This window comes from Ovis canadensis, chromosome 1 (genome assembly GCF_042477335.2).
Source record: "Ovis canadensis isolate MfBH-ARS-UI-01 breed Bighorn chromosome 1, ARS-UI_OviCan_v2, whole genome shotgun sequence".
Classification (NCBI taxonomy): Eukaryota; Metazoa; Chordata; class Mammalia; order Artiodactyla; family Bovidae; genus Ovis; species Ovis canadensis.
In genome coordinates this window covers 27,000,487-27,022,341 of record NC_091245.1, presented here as the reverse complement: position 1 = coordinate 27,022,341, position 21,855 = coordinate 27,000,487, and the positions used below count along the sequence as shown (strand labels likewise).

Sequence of the window (21,855 nt, the reverse complement as noted above, 5' to 3'; positions counted from 1 at the left end):
GGGCTCGATAAAGGACAGAAATGGTATGGACCTAACAGAAGCAGAAGATATTAAGAAGAGGTGGCAAGAATACTCAGAACAACTGTACAAAAAAGATTTTCATGACCCAGATAATCATGATGATGTGATCACTAATCTAGAGCCAGACATCTTGGAAAGCGAAGTCAAGTGGGCCTGAGAAAGCATCACTACGAACAAAGCTAGTGGAGGTGATGGCATTCCAGTTGAGCTGTTTCAAATCCTGAAAGATGATGCTGTGAAAGTGCTGCACTCAATATGCCAGCAAGTTTGGAAAACTCAGCAGTGGCCACAGGACTGGAAAAGGTCAGTTTTCATTCCAATCCCAAAGAAAGGCAATGCCAAAGAATGCTCAAACTACTGCACAATTGCACTCATCTCACATGCTAGTAATGTTCAAAGTTCTCCAAGCCAGGCTTCAGCAATACGTGAACCGTGAACTCCCTGATGTTCAAGCTGGTTTTAGAAAAGGCACAGGAACCAGAGATCAAATTGCCAACATCCACTGGATCATGGAAAAAGCAAGAGAACTCCTGAAAAACATCTATTTATGCTTTACTGACTATGTCAAAGCCTTTGTGTGGATCACAATAAACTGTGGAAAATTCTGAAAGAGATGGGAATACCAGACCACCTGACCTACCTCTTGAGAAACCTGTATGCAGGTCAGGAAGCAACAGTTAGAACTGGACATGGAACAACAGACTGGTTCCAAAGAGGAAAAGGAGTACGTCAAGGCTGTATATTGTCACCCTGCTTATTTAACTTCTATGCAGAGTACATCATGAGAAATGCTGGACTGGAAGAAACACAAGCTGGAATCAAGATTGCTGGGAGAAATATCAATAACCTCAGATATGCAGATGACACCACCCTTAAGAAAGTTAAAAGGAGCTGAAAAGCCTCTTGATGAAAGTGAAAGTGGAGAGTGAAAAAGTTGGCTTAAAGCTCAACATTCAGAAAACGAAGATCATGGCATCTGGTCCCATCACTTCATGGGAAATAGATGGGGAAACAGTGTCTGACTTTATTTTTGGGGGCTCCAAAATCACTGCAGATGGTGACTGCAGCCATGAAATTAAAAGACGCTTACTCCTTGGAAGAAAAGTTATGATAAACCTAGACAGTATATTCAAAAGCGGAGACATTACTTTGCCGACTAAGGTCTGTCTAGCCAAGGCTATGGTTTTTCCTGTGGTCGTGTACGGATGTGAGTTGGACTGTGAAGAAGGCTGAGCGCCGAAGAATTGATGCATTTGAACTGTGGTGTTGGAGAAGACTCTTGAGAGTTGCTTGGACTGCAAGGAATCCAACCAGTCCATTCTTAAGATCAGCCCTGGGATTTCTTTGGAAGTAATGATGCTAAAGCTGAAGCTCCAGTACCTTGGCCACCTCATGCGAAGAGTAGACTCATTGGAAAGGACTCAGATGTTGGGAGGGACTGGGGGCAGGAGGAGAAGGGGACAACAGAGGATGAGATGGCTGGATGGCATCACGGACTCAATGGACGTGAGTCTGAGTGAACTCCGGGAGTTGGTGATGGACAGGGAGGCCTGGTGTGCTGCGATTCATAGGGTCACAAAGAGTCGGACACGACTGAGCAACTGAACTAGACTGAACACATATATAGCCATAGTCTGGTGAACTGCAAGATTCAGAGGTCTCTTTATAAAAGGAAAAACAGGTCACACTTTAGGATGTGGCCTTGATTCTAGTCAGAAAATTCCAATTATTATCTGAATTTGAAGCTTCCCTACTGTAATGTATATATGACCAATCTATCAAAAAGCAGACATTACTTTGACAACAAAGGTCAAGGCTATAGTTTTTCCAGTGGTCATATATTGCTGTGAGAGTTGGACTATAAAGAAAGTGAGCAGAGAATTGATGCTTTTCAACTGTGGTTTTGGAGAAGTCTCTTAAGAGTCCCTTGGACTGCAAGGAGATCCAACCAGTCCATCCTAAAGGAGATCAGGCCTGAATACTCATTGGAAGGACTGATGCTGAAGCTGAAACTCCAATACTTTGGCCACCTGATGTGAAGAGCTGACTCATTTGAAAAGACCGTGATGCTGGGAAAGATTGAGGGCAGGAGGAGAAGGGGACGACAGAGGATGAGATGGTTGAATGGCATCACCAACTCGATGGACATGGGTTTGGGTGGACTCCGGGAGTTGGTGATGGACAGGGAGGCCTGGCGTGCTGCGATTCATGAGGTCAGAGTCGGACACGACTGAGCGACTGAACTGAACGCTGTGAACTCTCGTCTGCGAGGGAGCTAAAAAATGTTTTCGCACAATAGAGTGAACACATCTACACCTGTCTTTTAAACACTTTCTAGGCCTTAAGGGCGAGCAGGACTAATGTCTGGCAGGCTACAAAAAAGGAGACTCAAAACGACTATTTCTATCGTTCAGCCCAGCTCCACTCAGATGCCGCTTCCATCCGGGGGCAGAAAAATACTTCCGGCGTTCTGCTTTAACGTGCTGAGTCACTGGCAAAGTCTCCACCCCAGGTTTGAAAGGCAGGATGCACAAAATATGACATAAATGGTGGGGGAAAGGCTGGGGGGTTAACTTTCTCCACTCGCTTACCAGTTTTCGCATCAGGGGAATATTTTCCTCTGAGCCACAGAGCCCACGCAGTTGCTACCTCAAACCACCTCCACGCTTACGTCATAAACGCTGCGCAGCAGTCCCTCTCCCTTCTCCCGTCGTCCTCCGCGCCGCTCTCTCCGCCTCTTCTTCTTCGCCCCTCCTACCTCTGGTTTCGAAAAGCTCGCTGGGTGCTCTGAGAATCCGGCCCGGTCTCTGGCTCCTTTTTTTATTCCCTGTTCCTATTGGTTAGTTACTTGCACGTGACTGCTCTCTTGCCTTTTGATTGGTTAATATCAGTTGCGTCATCGACGGTCCGGAGGGCGGGGGGGATGAGGGAAGTTGGCTTGAGGGAGACCGGATTGGGGGAGGGGTTCAGGCCTGTCCACCTCAGCGGCTGCGGCAGCAACAGCGCCGGCCGCCACCGCCTCTGGAACGCGGAGGAGGAGCGGCTGGAAGAGTAGGAGGAGGAGGTGGACCGTAGGGAACGGCATGCCCAGCGTTCCGGCTTGGTAGTGAATGCTGAGGAGAGTCGCGGTTGCTGCAGTCTGTGCCACCGGGAGGAAGTTGTGTGAGGCCGGGCGGGAGCTCGCGGCGCTTTCGAGAATAGAAGCGCGGGGTCGGTGTGAAGACTCGGCGGCTGCCAGACGCTTTCCTACACTGACCATGCCTGGAAGGAACAAGGCGAAGTCCACCTGCAGCTGCCCTGACCTGCAGCCCAATGGACAAGATTTGGGCGAGAGCGGCCGGGTTGCCCGTCTCGGAGCCGATGAATCTGAGGAGGAGGGACGGAGGGGGCCTGTCAATAATGCCGGAGACCCTGAGATCATTAAGTCTCCCAGCGACCCCAAGCAGTACCGGTAAGGGAGGAGGCTTGAACCCGGGAGAAGAGCGGGAGGCGGGCCTCTCTGTTCCCGCTGTGGTCACTTTTATCCTAATCTTCCGAAGGAGCATCAGGGGCACTATTTCCCACGCCAAAAACTTGCTTGGATGGAGGTGGCAAGGGCTGCTGCTGCTGCTGCTAAGTCGCTTCAGTCGTGTCTGACTCTGTGCGACCCCATAGACGGCAGCCCACCAGGCTCCCCCATCCCTGGGATTCTCTAGGCAAGAATACTGGAGTTGGTTGCCATTTCCTTCTCCAATGCATGAAAGTGAAAAGTCAAAGTGAAGTCGCTCAGTCGTGTCCGACTCTTCGCGACCCCATGGACTGCAGCCCACCAGGCTCCACCGTCCATGGGATTTTCCAGGCAAGAGTACTGGAGTGGGGTGCCATTGCCTTCTCCAGGCAAGGGCAGTTAGGGCCATCTATGTGGTTGGTGTCAGCTCTAAGAGGGGGAGATCTTGGGTTCCACCAGAAATCAGGAAGTTAGAATGGGGAGGGTTTGTTCGAGTAGTTTTGACATTCTCTCAGGCAAGAATGGAGGTTTTTCTTTCGTTTTTTTTTTAAAACTTATTATTTTGTATTGGGGTATAGCGGATTAACAGTATTGTAGTAGTTTCAAGTGAACAAACAAGGAATTCAGCCATACAAATGCATGTATCCGTTCTCCCCCAAAACGCTCACCTGTCCAGGCTGCCACATAACATTGAGCAGAGGTCCATGTGCTATCCAATATCTTGTTGGTTATCCATTTTAACTATAGCAGTGTGTATCTGACTTTCCCAGATTCCTTTTTTCCACCAGTCAGCCATAAGTTCGTTTTCTAAAGGCTATGAATTTCAGGTTTTTTAAGTTCATTTTTTAAAAATAGATTCCATATATAAGGGATATCATACGGTATTTCTCCTTCTGTGACTTCACTCAGTACGACACTCTCTAGGTCCATTATTTCACTCTTTTTAATGGTTGAGTAATATTCCATTGTACGTGTGTACTGTCTTTTATCCATTCCTCTGTCCATGGACATTTAGGTTGCTTCCGTGTCTTGGCTGTTGTAAATGGTGTTACAGTGAACACTGGAAGTGCAAGTATCTTTTCAGACCATGTTTTTCTCTGGATATATGCCCAGGAGTGGGATTGTAGGGTCGTATGGTAGCTCTGTTTTTACTTTTTTAAGGAACTTCCATACTATTCAAGAATGGGGTTTTTCTAAGGAAGGCAGGCTGGATGGTCAGGGATACTTGGTATTGTATTTAAGGAAAGATTGAAGGAGCTGGGGGTTTTAATTCTGAAGAGGACAGGTAAGGAGCATAGTGTCACTATCCACAACTACTTGAGGTGCCTGTATTTGAAAGGGGTAAAACTAATGGCTGAAAGTTACTAGAGGATCGTGTAGTTTCAGTCAGAGAACTTAGGTATTAATTAGAGTTAGAGTAGGCCTAAGATGAGGTAACTTATTTCCATGGGTTGTTTCTCATTGCTAAGAATGGTTGGGTGCCCTCTTCTAAGAATGTATTAGAGAGATCTTGAGTCTCATTTGGGTGAGTCAGAGAAGACTTGTAAGATTTCTCCCAATCCTGAATTTTTCAATTTTTGGTTTATACCATAATCCTCTAAACATCTGTAATAACAATCCCCACCTAAATATTTTCTTCACATGTAACTTATTCCATAGAATGTCATGACTGTAATGTATTTTAAAGAGAGATTATATTGTCCAGCTTTATTTTAAAGGTTGAGGAAACTGAGATCCAGAGAGTTTGCTTCTCGCTTAAAATTACACACCTAAATAATTATAGAGTTGATATGAACACCCTGTTCATCTGACACCAAATCCAATGTACCATTTACTGATTTTTATCAAGTTTTTATTCATATTGTGTTGGAAGCTGAAGCACTCTGATTTTTTATTTGTTTTATGCCCCTACATTGTTAGAGCCGGAAAGAACCTTAGAGATAATATTTTTCACTCCCTGTCACCCCCAATGTCTATATGTGACTGAAACTAAGGTAGAGAAAGAAGTGTTTTAGCCCTAAATTGAAGATAGGCCTAATTTCTTCCTTCAGTCTAAGATTAACAGAACACAACTCCTTATACTGTTTTTCCCAGGCAATAGGTCTTTATGAATAGGCCATATTTGCCCTCCTTCTCATTAAAAATGTGGTTATATTAGAGCTAGTTGAAACTTTGAGAAAAGTTACTTAGTTTTTGCCATCCAGATTAAATAATAGCTTCAGGTTTTTGTTGTTTTTTTTTTTTACCTATATAAATTTACATAATATCAGATAATGTTTATAGAAAGTACTCTGTGTATCAGATATTCTAATTGCTTTCAATATATTCATTTAATGACCTCATTTTTGGCAAATTCATTTGAAAAATGCTAAAGTCTTACTGTATGCTATGCATTGAGTTATCTTTAAATCTTTTCCAAAACATGGTTGAATGTAACTTAATAAATGATATTTTATTCTGGGTACTGGGTATATAAAGATGATTAAGAGTCCCTGCCTTCAGGGAGCTTCCAGTATAGTAGAGGGACATAGACACATTAAAAAGATATAATTAGAGCACTGGAGTTTTATAGAAACCATAATAGAAGTATGTGCTGGGTATAGCAAGGAATAAAATGAGAAGGGGTAAAACTCAACCTGGGGAGAAAGTTAGGAAAAGACTTCAAAGAGAAAAAAATGCTTAAAAGGTATTCTTTGAGTAGTTATGGCAGTTCTACATTTTTGTGGTCTTTTATTTTTTTATTACATTTTTGTAGTCTTTTGTCAAATCATTGTCGTCCTTAGTGTCTCAGTTTTCTTATTTTAAAGTGAAGGGTGTTGATTAAGACTAGCAATGTTTTCCAATAACTTCCTCTTCTTTCAAAAGAGCAGGTCCACGTTTATCTGTTCTATATAGTAAAGTTTTCAGTTAGACTTTTAAAGGAAAGATTTTGTTACTTTAAAACAAAGGTGGGAAACCTAGATACTAGATGGTTTTTAAAGATTTACCCATCCCACAGTTAAATTCTCTGAATTTTGTAACCAGAAGTAGACAGGAGGTATATGCAGCAGAAGAGCTGAATTATCCTTCCAGGACCTGCTCAAATGTTATCTCTGTGAAGCCTTTCCAGGCGGAATTAATCCTGCCTTTCAGTGTATTTCACTGAGACTTTATACGTGATCCATTACAGTTCATATCTGTCGTATTATAATTTATTTTTTGAATGTGTGATTAAGTACCATAGGTGGACTTGATTAGAATATTTTGTTGAAAATAACACCTTGAAATAATTGTTTACCAATCTGCATTAAGTAATAGCCTGTGGATTTGTACTTCTCTGTGTAATTTGTTTTAAGCTTTTTTGAAATGTTAATCATACCTCCAGGACATCTCTTCTGCTTTTTTTTAAGTGATCTATATAAATGCTTGATAAGTGTTGATTTTCTTCTCTTCTGGAAGGATTAGGGACTTTTTTTTCCCTGTGAAGTAGGCACTGAGGTGTGCCTAAGTGGTCCTCTAAGGAGTTGTTAGGGGAAGGAGTGGGAAACGTAAGGAAAGCCTTCAGTGCTAAAGGTTTGAAATAGTGTAGAGAATGAGTTAGGTATACTTGAGAAATACTAAAGAGAGAAGTTATGAGTTCTTGAGCATGAAAATTGTGTAAGTAAAGCAGTATATTAAGATTAAACTGCTGCTGCTGCTAAGTTGCTTCAGTGGTGTCCGACTCTGTGCGACCTCATAGATGGCAGCCCACCAGGCTCCTCTGTCCCTGGGATTCTCCAGGCAAGAATACTGGAGTGGGTTGCCATTTCCTTCTCCAAAAGATTAAGCTAGTAGTAGCTTAATCAGTAGTAGCTAAGATCCACAGGATGAGGCAAGACTGTTCTAAGAGGTAATTATAATTGTGTATTGACTGGTGTAGTGTTTCTCTAATTGATGTGTTCCCCTGTACACTCTTTTTTGCTTTCCTCTTATTAACCCAGTTTGCTAGGCTAAAAGTTTAGAATCCAGAGTTCAAGTCTGTTTTGCTCACTCATAGCTTCTCAGGTAGTATTTGTGGAATGTATAAATGCCCATGTGCCAGACATTTTCATGGAACTTCTGGGAATATTCTGCTAGAAACTTTTTAGATCAAATTTGTATCCTGGCCAATTTTTTAAAAAAAGAACTCAATTTTCAGAGGAAACAAGTATGAATAGGCAGGTAACAAAGAAAAAAATGTGTTATAGAAATAATAATATGAATAGTGATATTGTAGTATGTTTAATTCATATAAAAGCTTGTGGCAGTTGGCGTATAATAAGCATTCAGATGTTAGCCATTATTCTTTTAATATGTTCACAATTATTAAATGATATTTATAGCACTGTAATAGCAAAAAATTGGCGATAACTTTATTGTCCATTCTTTGGCTAAAAATTGTTATTATACCATTCTATAGGAAAATAGTATATAGCTATAAGGATAGATGGTTTTATCTATCAATATGGAGAAATGTCCCATGGTTTACTATTGAATGAAAAAAGCCTGTTGCAAACCAAAATATATTGTACAACTCCATTTTTATAAAGAAAAATACCCCAGAAAACAATACTTCCCATTATATATTTACCTAAAATATAATTTTCTGTGTTTAGATATGCACAGAAATGATTAGAAATGATATTAAGCAAGCTTATTTCTAGAGAAAAGTAGAGATTTGACTTGAGTTGTTTACTTTTTAGTAATTAAAAAAGATTGATCAATAGACAAAGTATTATTTGTTTCTTGAAGGAAATTTAGATTTTTAATTTCCTACAATTATTCTATCCAGCACTAACCACTGGCAATGTTTTTTATAACCTTATTTCTTTTTTGCTATGCAGTTGTAATTTATAGTTTTAAAATGGTATATACCATATTTAACGAATGTGTGAACATTTTCTTGTTGTGCTTTTCAATATATTTTGTCTAGTTAGAAGTCCAAGGTATAGATATATCATAATTTAATCATTAGCATTTTATTGTCTAGATTGTCAGATTTTCTTTAATTTAGAAATCTGTTTATTCTCAACTGAATCTTTTAGTGTAGACTCAGTCATAATGGATTTGATAGATATGTAGGATAACTTTTGGTGATCTGGCTTTTTTTCTAGGATATTCTTTAATCGGGAGAACTGGCAGATAAGAAGATGGTTTGTTCTGGGACTTCCACTCTAACATAGGTCTTATATTCATACTGGTTCCTAGAATGAAGTCAGTCATTAAGCCTATCCAACTCAAAGAAAACTGAGTAGATTATAATTCCTTTCTAGTATGTATATTTCTCTCTCTCTCTCTCTCTCTTTTTTTTTTTGGTGGCAGGGATGATGGGCTTAGTTGTATGGTTGGACCAGAATTAATTTGCAGAAAGGTTGGAAGTTGATTGTAGTTTGAAAAGTTTGCTTGGTATTTTAGAGATGTGTCTATAGAAGTTTTATATTTTCATTACCACCACCACCCATGATCTTTGTTCTCCTAATAATAACTGGTATTTTTTTGGATTCTTACTAGGTACTAAAAATTTTATATAATATCTCATTTAATCTTTATAGTAACCCTATGCTAAATACTGTTTTATGAGAATATGCTACTGAGCAAGTACTGAGCACTAACTAGACTGTAAATGAATTGTGTTCTCTCATTTGGTTCCTTCTAAGCAAAGTTCTTTTCGTGGCAGATAAGGTCTAAGTACCTCCATTTTTTGGTTCTTAACTTTCCAGTTTACTGTCTGTTAATATGGTTTTGTGCTACTTTTCTTGGCACATGCTATACTGTTTGGTCAAACATTACCTCCTCTGTGAACCTTTTAATTCTTCGTTCAGTCTTCCCCTCCTACATGTGAGTTATTTACACTCTTGTGTGCCCCTGTAGCAATTTTTTCAAGGTATTTCGTATTTTTGTAAGTACTCCTTTGTCTTTCCCCTCTATTATGCTGAAATTTTTGTAGATAGGGACTTTCTTTGAGTCTTTGTATGCCTTCTTTTCTGTTATTGATAAATCAACTGTCTATATACGTAAGACCCATTTCTCTGCTTGTGCACTAGATCCTAGCCCCTCTTTATTGTTCCCAGCCACCAATTATTCTACCAGTTGTTCCCCTTTCACCCTGCATCATCAGTTTCCCCCTTTTACTTCTTCATTCCCATGAGCATACAAATATGCTGTAATTGTTCCTGTCTTTGGGAAAAATGTTTGCTTACTCAGATCCCCTTGGATCTGTGCTCTTCCAGCTGCTCAAATTTCTCTATTTCCTGGATAGCAGAGCTTGTTAAAAGAGTTATTCAAAATTTGCAGTTCATCTACTCCCATTGTTTATTTCTTGAACTTAGACTGGGCTTTTCCCACTGTGCTATTGAAAATAGCTATTTTCAAGATCACCAGTAACTTTTACAATTGGTTAGTTATCAAGTTCTTATCTTATTTGACCTTTCAGTATCTTATGGCACAGTTGATCATTTTTTTCCTTCTTTAGATGCTTTTTTTTCCAGTTGGCTTCCAGGTCAACACTGTTCTTAGTTCTCTTTCTGCCTCATTTGCAAGATTTCTCCTTATTTCCTTGACCTCTAAATTTTGGAGTGCCTCAACTGTCTGCCTTTGCTCCCTGTCTTGTGGCTTTAAATAGCACCCTGTATTTAATGATTTTACTTAGGTTCCCCCCATACTTTTTCTTACAGTTTTATTTTTCTTCATAGCACTTATTTTTAGTGCCATTTGTTATACTGTATATTTACTTGTTCATGAGAGCAAGGACTTTGTTTCGTTGACTTTGTTTCGTTCATTACTGTGTCTCCAGTGCCTAGAATGGTACATTTCTCATGGCCTTGCTTCCATCTCTGACCCCTTCATCCTTTTCTTCTCTGGCATGATTGTTATATAAGGATATGTTTTTCAGTCTTCCTTTTAAAAAATAATTTTATTTCCTGTTTTCATTTCAGATCAAAAAAATTCTATTTTAAGGAATAAAACTGAATAGATAACCTTGAAGCATTTTGGATACTGCTCCCTCTTGTTGCATTCCCTACCCTCTTTTTCCAGTGTTAACCGTTACCTGAATTTGGTATATATACCATTCCTAAGTATATTTTTATACTTTTTATTAAATATACATTTATGTATAAGCAGTATATGGTATTGTTTTCCCATGTTTTAAGATACATAACTAGAAGTTATGTCACATTGTATGTCTCAACTTTTTTTTTTTTTTGATTTAACACTGCTTTTGAGATTTGTTCATACTGATAAGTGTAATACTAGTTATTTGTGTTAAATTATGTTTACTATCTTGTGTGAATATTTTGTAATCTGTTTGTTTTCCTACCACTGATCATATAGATTATTCCTAATTTTCTGTTGTATTTTGTTTTCTGAGTATGTCACAATTTTATCTTTTCTCTGATTGTTACACATTTATTTCCAGTGCTTCAGCGAACATTTTTATATGTAACTCCTTGTGTACACATTTGAGAATTTATTTATGTACCTATAAGTGAAATGACTGATTTTTAACTTTAGTATAGATACTGCCAAAGTACTGTTCTAATTGGTTGTACTATTTACATTTATTCTAGAGTTCCTGCTTCTGTATTTATTATCAATTCCTGATACCATTAGAATTCTTTTTTATTTGAGTATAATGGCTTCTCAAGTGGTGAAGTGGTAAAGAATCCTCCTTCCAGTGCTGGAGACTCAGGAGACATGTTCCTCCAGAAGATCCCCTGGAGTAGGAAGTGATAAACCGACTCCAATATTCTTGTCTGGGAAGTCCCATGGACAGTGGAGCCTGGTGGGCTTATAGTCCATGGGGTCGCAAAGAGTTGGGCACCACTGAGTGACAATATGCACACATATGCACACACAGTTGCTTTACAATGTTGTGAATCATCTATGCGTATATTCCCTCTTTTTTGGATTTCCTTCCCATTTAGGTCGCCATACAGCATTGAGTAGAGTTCCCTGTTCTATATGATCGGTTCTCCTTAGTTATCTATTTTATACATGGTGTATGTATGTCAGTCCCAATCTCCCAGTCCTTCACACTCCACCCCTCTTCACCCCTTGGTATCCATACATTTATATTCTGTGTCTGTGTCTCTATTTCTGCTTTACAGATAAGCTTATCTATTCCCAGGTGGTGCTAGTGGTAAAAGACCCACCTGCCAGTGCAGGAGACACAAGGGATGCGGGTTGGATCCCTGGCTCAGGAAGATCCCCTGGAGTAGGAAATGGCAACCCACTCCTGTGTTTTTGCCTGGAAAATTCTGTGGACAAAGAAGCCTGGCAGACTACAGTTCATAGGGAGGTCACAAAGAGTCAGACACAGCTGAGCGACTAAGCACACACATTCCATTTTTCTAGATTCCACATATATGCGTTAATATACGATGTTTGTTTTTCTTTTTCTGACTTGCACCACTCTGTATGACGACAGTCTCTGGATCCATCCATGTCTCTGCAGATGGCACAGTTTTGTTCTTTTTTATGGCTGAGTAATATTCCATTATATGTAATATGTGTATGTATATATATACACACACACATCTTTGATTGTTGGTAGACAGCTTGGTTGCTTCCATGTCCTGGCTATTGTAAATAGTGCTGCAGTAAATATTGGGGTGCATGTATCTTTTTTAATTATGGCTTTCTCCAGGTATATGCCCAGGAGTGGGATTGTTGGATCATACAATTGTTGGATCATAGAACAATCATGTTCTAGTTTTAGTTTTTTTAAGGACCCTCCATGCTGTTTTCCATAGTGGTTATATCAATTTACATTCCTGCCAACAGTATAAGAGGAGTCCCTTTTCTCCACACCCTCTTCAGCATTTATTGTTTGTAGATTTTTTGACAATGGCCATTCTGACCAGTGTGAGGTGATACCCCATTGTAGTTTTGATTTGCATTTCCCTAATAATTAGTTATGTTTAGCATCTTTTTATGTGTTTGTTTGCTTCCTATATATCTTTGGGGAAAAAAAATTATTAGGTCTTCTGCCTGTTTTTTGATTGTATTATTATTATTTTTTGATATTGACCTGCATGAGCTCTTTGTATATTTTAGAGATTAGATTAATCCTTTGTCAATTGCTTCGTTTGCAAATATTTTCTTCCGTTCTGAGGATTGTCTTTTTGTCTTGTTTATCAAAAGCTTTTAAGCTTAATTAGGTCCTGTTTGTTTATTTTTGTTTTTATTTTCATTACTCTAGGAGGTGGATTGAAAAAGATTCTGCTGTAATTTGTGTCAAAGAGTGTTCTGCCTATGTTTTCCTCTAAGAGTGTATAGTGTCTGGCCTTTCATTTTGGTCTTTAATCCATTTTGAGGTTTTTGGGGTTTTTTTGTATGGTGTTAGGAAGTGTTCTGTTTTCCCAGCACCACTTGTTGAAGAGATTGTCTTTTCTCCATTGTATATGCTTGCCTCTTTTGTCATAGATTAGGTGGCCATAGGTGCATAGGTTTATCTCTGGGTTTTCTGTCCTGTATCATTGGTTTATATTTTTGTTTTTGTGCAAGTACCATACTGTCTTGATTACTATAGCTTTGTAGTGTAGTTTGAAATCAGGACTTTCCTGGTGGTCCAGATGGTAAAGAATCTGGCTGCAATGCAGGAGACCTGTGTTCAGTCCCTGGGTTGGAATGATCCCCTGGAGAAGATAATGGCAGTCTGCTCCAGTATTCTTGACTGGAGAATCCCATGGACAGAGGAGCCTGGCAGGCTATAGTCCAATGGGGTTGCAAAGAGTTGGACACTGCTGAGTGACTTCTACTTTACTTTACTTTGAAATCAAGAAGATTGATTCCTCCAGCTTTGTTTTTCTTTCTCAAGATTGCTTTGGCTATTTGGGATCTCTTGGGTTTCCATACAAATTATAAAATATTTTGTTCTAGTTCTGTGAAAAATGCCATTGGTAATTTATAGGGATTGCATTGAATCTGTAGATTTCTTCAAGTAATATAGTCAATTTTACAACTTTTATTCTTCCAAGAATATGGTCTGTCTTTCCATCTGTTTGTGTTGTCCTTGATTTCTTTTCTTTTCTCTTTAGAGTTTGGACATTTTATTTCTGTATTTAATAGATTCTTTAAAGTAAAATCCATATTTCACAGATAAAATTATTTTTAAAATTTATTTTCATGCAGCTTTTAAGAATTTATTTATTTTTTAATTGAAGGATATTTGCTTTATAGAATTTTGTTGTTTTCTGTCAAACTCCAACATGAATCAACCATAGGTATACATATATCCCCTCCCTTTTGAACCTCACTCCCGTCTCCTTCCCCATCTCCCCCACCCAGGTTGATACAGAGCCCCTGTTTGAGTTTCCTGAGACATACAGTAAATTCCTGTTGGCTATCTATTTTACTTATGGTAATGTAAGTTTCCATATTACTCTCTCCATACATCTCATCCTCTCCTCCCCCCTCCCCATGTCTGTAAGTCTGTTTTCTATGTCTGTTTCTTCATTGCTGCCTTGCAAATAAATTCTGAAGTACCATTTTCCTAGATTCTGTATCTATGCATTAGTATATGATATTTATCTTTCTCTGACTTGTCTTTGATTTCTTTCATCAATAGTATATATAGTGTTCTTTCTTTTTTTAAAAAGTATTTATTTACTGGCACAGGATCTTCATTGTATTGTGTGGGATCATCCATTGTGGACTCTTATTTGTGGTGCTTGGGCTCAGTAGTTGCAGTGCATGGGCTTAGTTGTGGCGTGACATATCAAGTCTTAGTTCCCTTGCCAGGAATTGAACGTTGCAGGAATCATGTATTGCAAGATGGGTTCTTAACCCCCAGTGCAGCATGGAAGTCCACATGTGATGACACTGAAACAGAAGTTAAGGTGGGCACCTGTCACCTATGGGAAAGCTGCATTCTGTGGTTTTGGATCTTTCTGTGCCCAGATCCTTGCCCCAGAAGGGACTGCCCCATATTGGGTGCCATAAGCTGACCAGGGTTCTTGGCCTTCCCCCATCAATAGAAATTGACAGACCAGTAATTTAGGTGAGATTTTATTGGAGCTTTTGCACTGGGCACAGGAGGGTCATATAGTTTTCTGAGTACAGGTCTTTTGTGTCTTTGGGTAGATTCATTATACCTAGGTAGTTTGTTCTTTTTGATGCAGTGGTAAATGAGATTGTTTCCTTAATTTTTCTTTCTGATCTTACATTGTGAATATATAGGAATGTAAGAGGTTTTGTGTGTTAATTTTGTGTTCTGCAACTTTACCAGATTCATTGATTAGCTCTAGTAGTTTTCTGGTGGCATCTTTAGGATTTTCTATGTGTAGTATTGGGGCTTCCCTGGTAGCTCAGTTGGTAAAGAATCTGCCTGCAATGCAGGAGAAGATGCTGGTTCGATTCTTGGGTTGGGAAGATCCATTGAAGAAGAGATATTGGGCTTCCCTTGTGGTTCAGCTGGTAAAGAATCCACCTGCAATGCAGGAGACCTGGGTTCTATCCCTGGGTTGAGAAGATCCCCTGGAGAAGAGAACAGCTACCCACTCCAGTATTCTGTCCTGGAGAATTCCAAGGATTGTATAGTCTATGGGGTTGCAGAGTTGGATATGACCAAGCGACTTTTACTTTACTTCACTTCATGTGTAGTATCATGTCAGTTTGTTAATATGATGTATCACATTGGTTGGTTTGCATATATTGAAGAATCCTTGCACACCTGGAGTAATCCCACTTGATCATGATGTATATGATCCTTTTAATTTGTTGTTGGATTCTGTTTGCTAGTATTTTGTTGAGAAGTTTTGTGTTTATCAGTGATGATGATGTTGTTCAGTCACTAAGTCATGTGCAACTCTTTGTGAACCCATGGACTATAGCGTACCAGGCTCCTCTGTCCTCCACTACCTCCTGGAGTTTGCTCAGATTCATGTCCAATGAGTTGATGATGCTATTGAACCATCTTTTTTTTGTTGTTTTTGTTTTTTTCTATAGAAAGCAGAAAAATAGTTTATTCCAAAAGATGGCAGAAATAAATTCATCCCCAAAATATTTTGGTATAATACACTTTGGTTCAGTTCTGTGGGACAGATTTTTCCCTTGAACATGTTCTCCTACTGACTGCCCCATGGGAGACTTATTGTCATGTAACAGTTTTTAAACACTTCGCTGATCCTCGTGTTGTGAGCAGGCAGTCTCCATCTTCAAATCCACCTGTTCTGAGGAGAGAGTAACATTTTTATTTCTCAGAAAAACACTTTTCATCTCAGAAGAGTACACACACGTTTTATAGAGGTAGCACAATTTAGATTAAATAGGCACATCATTTATCAAAATGTAAAAAAGGTGATAGGAAAAAAATATTTTATTATAGAATAAGATATTCAAATGTGGATGAACATTTAAGGCAACTGATGGCCACAGTGGGCGAGTCAAGGCAGGTGGTCTGGGTATGGAGGTGATTTTGCATCTAGAGGAGTTCTCTCCTGATCTCAGTGACTGAGTACCAGCAAGGAGGTCTTCTTCCTCAAGGCCAGTGATATTCGAGGTACCATATGGTTTCATTTTTCAACTGTGGTCTAAAGAGAGGGTTGGATTGGGCCAGAATTGCAATCAACCAAAAGAGCAGCAAACTGAACAGATCACTAACATAGTGATGATGACTCCCCAGTTGGGACCTTTAGAGATGAACCAGGGCACCAGGAAGCCGACAATGCCTCAGAACATGCCTATCATGCTGAGAAGCATGGCGAGGCTGGTATACGCCATGGTTGCTGTGGGAGGTACAAACCTCTGCCCAGCCACCTTGCTGTGTAGCCATCTTGGCCTGTAATTTTCTTCTTTTGTGTGGTATCTTTCTCTGGTTTTGGTGTCAGGGTGATTGTGGCCTCATGAAACGAGCTTGGGAGTGTTTCTCCCTCTGCAGTTTTTGGAAGAGTTTGAGGTGTTAGGTTTTCACTAAATGATAAAATTCACCTGTGAAGCCATCTGGTTCTGGACTTTTGTTAATTGGAAGATTTTTAACCACAGTTTCAATTTCATTATTAGTGCTTGGTCTGTTCATATTTTCTGTTTCTTCATGGTTCAGTCTTGGAAGGTTGTACCTTTCTAAGAATTTGTCCGTTTCTTCCAGGTTGTCCATTTTATTGGCATGTAGTTCCTTGTAACAGTTTTCTATGAGCCTTTGTATTTCTGTGGTATTTGTTGTATCTTCTTGTTTTATTGATTTGAATCCTCTTCCTTTTTTTCTTGATGAGTCTGGTTGAAGGTTTATCAATATGTTTGTCTTCTCAGAGAACCAGCTTTTAGTTTCCTTGCTCTTTGCTATTTTTTTTTCATTTCTATTTCATTTATTTATGCTCTCATCTTTTTTATTTTTTTTATGCTCTCATCTTTATGATATCTTTTCTTTTAACTTGGGGTTTTGTTTGTATTTTTTTCTCTAGTTGTTTTAGGTGTAAGATTAGATTGTTTATTTGAGATTTTTCTTATTCTTTGAGTTAAGATTATATTGCTGTAAAATTCCCTCTTAGGAATTGCTTTTGCCCTTTCTTAATACCATCTTTGTGGAAGTGGCAGTGGTGTCTGCAGTCTAGTCACCAACATGCAGCTTTTTGTCTGTGCCCGGGAGCGACACACTTTTGAGGTAACTGGTCAGGAAACACTTGCCCAGATCAAGGCTCATGTAGCCTCGTTGGAGGGCATTGCTCCAGAAGATCAAGTCCTGCTCTTGGCAGGGATGCCTCTAGAGGATGAGGCTACCCTCGGCCAGTGTGGGGTGGAAGCTCTGAGCACTCTAGCAGTAGTTGACTGTGTGCTTGGAGGTAAAGTCCATGGTTCCATGGCCTGTGTTGAGAAAGTCGCCTTAAGAGGTCAGACTTTTAAGGTGGCAAAACAAGAGAAAAAGAAGACAACAGGCCAGCCCAAGAGGTGTATGCAGTACAACCGGCTCTTTGTCAATGTTGTGCCCACCTTTGGCAAGAAGGGCCCTAATGCCAACTCTTAAGTCCTCTGTAAACTTGGCTTTCTCTAATAAAGCCACTTAGAGCGATCAAAAAAAAAAAAAACCAAAAAAACCCAAAAAGAATTGCTTTTGCTGAATCCCATAGATTTTGGGTTATAAATTTGTTGTCATTTGTTTTGAAGTAATTTTTGATTTCCTTTTTGATTTCTTCCATGATTTCATGGTTATTTGGTAGCATATTTAGCCTCCATGTGTCTGTGTGTGTTGTTTTTTTTAAAAACAGTTTATTTCCTGAAATTGGTTTCTAATCTCATAGCACTGTGATCTGAAAAGATGTTTGATGTGATTTCAGTTTTCTTAAATTTACTGAGGCTTGATTTGTGACCCAAGATGTGATCTATTCCTGGAGAATGTTCTATGTGCACTTGAGAAGAAATTATATTCTGCTGCATTCTGATGGAATGTCTATAAATATCAATTCAGTCTATCCGGTCTAATGTGTCATTTAAGGCCTGTGTTTCCTTATTTATTTTTGTCTGAATGATCTGTTCATTGGTGTAAGTGGAGTGTTAAATTCCCCATTGTTACTGTGTTACTGTTGATTTCCCCTTTTGTGACTATTGGCATTTGCCTTCTGTATTGAGGTGCTTCTGTGTTGGGTACATAACTATTTACAATTGTTTATCTTCTTCTTGGATTGATCCCTTGATCATTATGTAGTGTCCTTCCTTTCTAAGTCTTTATTTTAAGTATATTTTATCTGATATTAGTATGGCTACTCCAGCTTTCTTTTGGTTTTTGTTTGCATGAAATAACTTTCCATCCCCAAACTTTCAGTCTGTATGTTTTCCTGGGTCTGAAGTGGGTGTCCTGTAGATAGCATATATGCCATCTTATTTTTGTATTCATTCAGCCAGTCTGTCTTTTGCTTGGAGCATTTAATCCATTTACATTTAAGGTGATTATTGTTATATATGTTCCTTGTACCATTTTCTTAATTGCTTTGGGTTTGTTTTGTAGATCTTTTTCTTTTATGTTTTCCACCTGGAGAAATTCCTTTAGCATTTGTTGTAAAGCTGGTTTGGTGTTGCTGAATTCTCCTAGCTTTTCAGTTCAGTTCAGTCACTTAGTCACATCCAAATCTTTGCAACCCTGTGGACTGCAGCATGCCAGGTTTCTCTGTCCATCACGAATAAAACTCATGTCCATTGAGTCGGGGATGCCATCCAACCATCTCATCCTCTCTTGTCCCCTTCTGCTCCTGCCTCAATCTTTCCCAGCACCAGGGTCTTTTCCAGTGAGTCAGTTCTTCACATCAGATGGCCAAAGTATTGGAGTTTTAGCTTCAGCATCCGTCCTTCCAATGACTATTCGTACTGATTCCTTTTAGGACGGACTGGTTGGATCTCCTTGCAGTCCAAGGGACTCTCAAGAGCCTTCTCCAACACCACAGTTCAAAGCATCAATTCTTCGCTGCTCAGCTTTCTTTATAGTCCAGCTCTCACATCCATACATGACTATTGGAAAAAACCATAGCTTTGACTAGACGGACTTTTGTTGGAAAGTAATGTCTCTGCTTTTTAATATGCTGTCTAGATTGGTCATAACTTTCCTTCCAGGGAGAAAGCATCTTTTAATTTCATGACTGCAGTCACACCAGCAGTGATTTTAGAGCCCAAGAAAATAAAGTCTGTCACTGTTTCCATTGTTTCCCTATCTATTTGCTATGAAGTGATGGGACCAAATGCCATGATCTTAGTTCTTTGAATGTTGAGTTTTAAGTCAACTTTTTCACTCTCCTCTTTCACTTTCATTAAGAGGCTCTTTAGTTCTTCTTTGCTTTCTGCCATAAGGGTGGTGTCATCTGCATATCTGAGGTTATTGATATTTCTCCCGGCAATCTTGATCCTAGCTTGTGCTTCATCCAGCCTGGCATTTCATATGATATACTCAGCATGTAAGTTAAATAACCAGGGTGACAACATACAGCCTTGACGTACTCCTTTTCCAGTTTGGAACCAGTCTGTTCTATGTCTGGTTCTAACTGTTGCTTCTTGACCTTCTTAAAGATTTCTCAGGAGGCAGGTAAGGTGGTCTGGTATTCCCATCTCTTTCGGAATTTTCCACAGCTTATTGTGATCCACACAGTGAAAGGCTTTGGCATAGTCAGTAAAGCAGAAGTAGATGTTTTTCTGGAACTCTCTTGCTGTATCGATGATCTAGCAGATGTTGGCAATTTGATCTCTGGTTCCTCTGCCTTTTCTAAATCCTACCTTTTTTAAATCCTAGCTTTTGCTTGTCTATAAAGCTTTTGGTTTCTCCATGGACTCTGAATGAGATCCTTGCTGAGTAGAGTAATCTTTGTTGTATGTTTTTCCCTTTTGTCCCTTTATCTTGCCACTCCCTTCTGGCCTACAGAGTTTCTGTTGGAAAATAGACTGATTATGGTGATTCTTTTGTATGTTTTTTGTTGCTTTTTCGTTGATGCTTGTACTGTTCTTTTCTAGTATTTTTGTTAGTTTGATTAGTGTGTGTCTCAGTATGTTTCTTCTTGGATTTATTCTGAATGGGACTCTGTACTTCCTAAACTTGGGTGTCTTATTTCTTTTCCCTCGTTAGGGAAGTTTTCCACTATAATCTCTTCAAATATTTTCTCAGATGCTTTCTCTTTTTTTGTGTGTGTGTTGAGTTGCTCGTTGTGTCCAGCTGTTTGTGGACTCATGGACTGTGGCCCACCGGGCTCCTCTGTCCATGGAATTTTCCAGGCAAGAATACTGGAGTGGGTTGCCATTTCTTAATCCAGTGGATCTTCCTGACCCAGGGATTGAACCTGTGTCTTTTTCGTCTCCTGCGTTAGCAGGTGGATTCTTTACTGCTAGCTCTGCCTGAATGATGGTGCTTTTAATGTTGTCCAGAAGACTCTGAGGTTGTCTTCACTTCCTTTCATTCTTTTTTCTTTACACTGCTTCATCACAGTTATTTCCACCACTCTGCCTGCTAGATCACTTATCCTTTCTTCTGTCTCAGTTACTCTGCTGTTGATTCCTTCTGGTGTATTTTTTAAATATTTCATCTTTGAAAATATGTTTTTACACTGCCAGGTACTGATATTAGTCTATGAGTGTTTGATTTTATTTGATAATATTCATTGCTTGGAAGGCGCTTATAGAATTCTGTTAGGTTCTTCTCTGACATTTGCTGTTTAGAATGTCATTACAATGTAGATTAATCACTTGTGATTGAAAAGTAGATGGAAGCGCCTCAGTTGCACAGTTAAAAGTAGTTTGAAATAAGGAAATTTTCTTTGTGCTTGCATCAGTGTGTGAAAAACACTGCTGGAAGCATAGTTTGCTTAGAAAACATATCTGTGGCAAATTTGTGTAGGAAAGGAGATAGGTCTTCTTGTTTTGACAGCACAGTAAATGTATAAAGCAGCTTGCCATTGCTTGTAGTTAAGGTAACTTTTTGAACATAAGTTTTGCATATAAGCGCGTTTGATAATTTATGGTTGAAATCATCAAGAAACATTATGGAGATTGCAGCAAAAACTAACTTCCAAAGCCATCTGGTATTTGATAGTGGTTGAAGATTTTTCTTCAGAAAAGCTTTTCTTTACTCTGAGCTCAAAACATTGCAATAAAATGTTCCTATTGCTAAGCCATCAGACTGCTTCCTCTGGAGTAAGAGAAATTAAAAATATTCAACTTCTGGGAATTACCTGATTGTCCAGTGGTTATGACTTGGTGCTTTCGCTGCTCTGACCTGGTTCAGTTCCTGGTCGGGGAACTAAGATCTTGCAAAGTGCACAGAGCAGTCAAAAAGGAAAAACCGACTATTTCTCACAAAAATTAACAGGATTAATGATTGTGAAGTCTCCAAGAGCAAATGACTGTATTGAAGATAGGAATTTAATAGCAAAATCTACATTAAAAGTGTGACGTTTGAACTCCACATTCCCCTTTCCTTATTTGGACATGATGGATATGTGCTGCTGTTGTGAAGAAAAAGTTGTAGTACAGTTATATTGTAATGTTGTTGAGTTATGAATGCATTGCTGCCACTTTTAGAGTGTTGAGCAGCAGTGCAAAGCACTGAAAATGCCACTTGTGCTCTCACAACTACCCCATTCTAAGTGGCTCAAAATCAGCCACAGTTAGTTAAGTAAATGAATGGGTGTGGCTGTGTTCCAGTAAAACTTTATTTATGGACACTGAAATTTGAATTTAAGATAATTTCATGTATCATGAAATACTAATCTTTTGTTGGCTTTTTCCAACCGCTTAAAAAAGTGAAGTATTAGTTGCTCAGTCGTGTCCAGCTCTTTGCAGCCTCATGGACTGTAGCCTGCCAGGCTCCTCTGTCCATGGAATCTCTAGGCAAGAATACTGGAGTGGGTTGCTGTTTCCTTACAAAAGTAAAAACCACTTAGTTT

General features: G+C 39.2%; 1 protein-coding gene and 2 pseudogenes across 2 annotated transcripts in view; 2 read left to right on the top strand and 1 right to left on the bottom strand.

Annotated features, from left to right (window-relative positions):
• The first annotated feature begins 2,773 nt into the window (after window positions 1–2,773).
• NRDC (nardilysin convertase) overlaps window positions 2,774–21,855 on the top strand; it is a 112,648-nt gene continuing 93,566 nt past the window's right edge. The window contains exon 1 of one of the 2 annotated variants that reach the window (XM_069591221.1): window positions 2,774–3,472. In XM_069591221.1, the coding sequence (XP_069447322.1) occupies window positions 3,132–3,472 (341 nt within the window). In that variant the 5' untranslated portion in view covers window positions 2,774–3,131. The remainder of the gene's footprint in view (window positions 3,473–21,855) is intronic. The other variant, XM_069591210.1, reaches the window with a different exon arrangement.
• Window positions 15,987–16,228, bottom strand: LOC138441088 (V-type proton ATPase subunit e 1 pseudogene; annotated as a pseudogene).
• LOC138441045 (ubiquitin-like protein FUBI pseudogene) lies at window positions 17,064–17,465 on the top strand (annotated as a pseudogene).